The sequence below is a fragment of the Pteropus alecto genome, unplaced genomic scaffold (genome assembly GCF_000325575.1).
Source record: "Pteropus alecto unplaced genomic scaffold, ASM32557v1 scaffold78, whole genome shotgun sequence".
Classification (NCBI taxonomy): domain Eukaryota; kingdom Metazoa; phylum Chordata; class Mammalia; order Chiroptera; family Pteropodidae; genus Pteropus; species Pteropus alecto.
The window spans coordinates 5,854,941-5,856,452 of NW_006443124.1; the positions used below are offsets into that span (position 1 = coordinate 5,854,941).

At 35.1% G+C, this 1,512-nt stretch overlaps 1 protein-coding gene across 1 annotated transcript in view; it reads right to left on the reverse strand.

The window, feature by feature from the left end:
- UBE2D2 (ubiquitin conjugating enzyme E2 D2) overlaps window positions 1-1,512 on the reverse strand; it is a gene marked incomplete at its 5' end in the record, with an annotated part of 43,068 nt that overhangs the window by 2,738 nt on the left and 38,818 nt on the right. The window contains one exon of the mRNA XM_006923041.3: window positions 542-635. Coding sequence (XP_006923103.2) covers window positions 542-635 — 94 coding nt within the window. The remainder of the gene's footprint in view (window positions 1-541; window positions 636-1,512) is intronic.

A 1,512-nucleotide genomic window follows, 5' to 3' on the forward strand; every position in this document is an offset into this window, starting at 1 on the left:
TCTTTCCCATCTATTTTTTTCTATCTTACTGAACAATATACCAAACAAAAAAGATTAGAATCTTTTAATTACTATCTCTCTTGATATCCTATTTTTAATAATCCAAAGTATAATTCTAAAATAGGTAAATTCTATACCAAGTTTTGTTTTTGAAGGAAATTTAGGGCTTTTGTGTCTTGAGGCATTTATTCACTTTCTTTTTAAGATTATGCCAAATGGTAGGAAAACAATTTCCTTTCCCCATTAATTTTCAAATGCCTAAGACAAATGAATGGGCTTTTGATGCAAAATGCTTTATGTCAAAAGCCAAGAAGACATAAAGCTATCAGAAAGTATACTGTAGAAGTTTTTCTAGACAGGAGTCATCTGAAATCGAGATAATCTATTTATAATGAAATTCATGCAAATACTCCTCTTTCCTGTCCCTAGGTGATATAAATTTAAATATCTGACCCATACCCAGCTCTCAGTTAAGAAAGATTTGAGATACAAACATCTCCATCCCACCACAGGAACTCTTCTGTCTGGAGGACATACTTACTTTTCTCTATCTGTTTTGTAGATCCGAGCAATCTCAGGCACTAAAGGATCATCTGGATTGGGATCACACAACAGGGAACAGATGGACAAGAGTACTAGAATGAAAAGAACGTATAAATTAAAAGATGAAAGCAATGGATCTAAAGAAACATGATATGCCAACACATGAGAAAATTCTAAGAATTTATTTATATTGTAGTGCCTAGCAGCTTGTAAGCTCTACCTAACTTTATAGTAACAGTAATCAACAAAGACTCTAAGATTTCTCTATACTTGAAACCCTAAGGAAGCTGTCCTAGGCTGGTGAAGTGACTTGCCCAATGTCCCTGGTTAGTAATTAGAGTGGAATTAGAATCCAGGTCTTCCAAATCCCAGACCAATAACACTTTTCATAGCCCATAAATATCAATTTTTAGAAGCCCATATTCAGGGATAAATGGCTTTCAAAATTCCAAAGACAACCACACTACTGCATGTTCTTAGCCAGAAATAACCACCATGAAATCTAACAATCACTGCTTTCTCAAGGGCAGGTACTACATTCAGATGCAATGGATCTGTTTCATTTTTAGTTGAAAAAAATTTAGTCTAAGAACTTAAAGGCTAGTACTTGCCCCCAAATGGGGCTGGCCACACTTATTACAGAGGATACAACATACTTCTACTAAGGTCTCAAATGCTTTTCAGTGATGATTTAGAATCCCATCTAAGCCATTTCTTTAATGACCACCTGGAATATAGCAGACCAATCTCAATAGTACAATTTCCTCTGTTAAGTTTGTTGTTAATTTATGTATTCCTTATTGAATGTAAAGAGGAAGCCAAGGCCACTAACATTAAATCCAGTGGCCTCTGATACACTGAAATAAATTCCAATCCTCTATTCTGACGCTAACAGAACTCAGCTCTAATGTTCTGTAGTAAGAGACAATGATTCCGATCCCACTTTACTCCCAAAACATCAAATTCAGC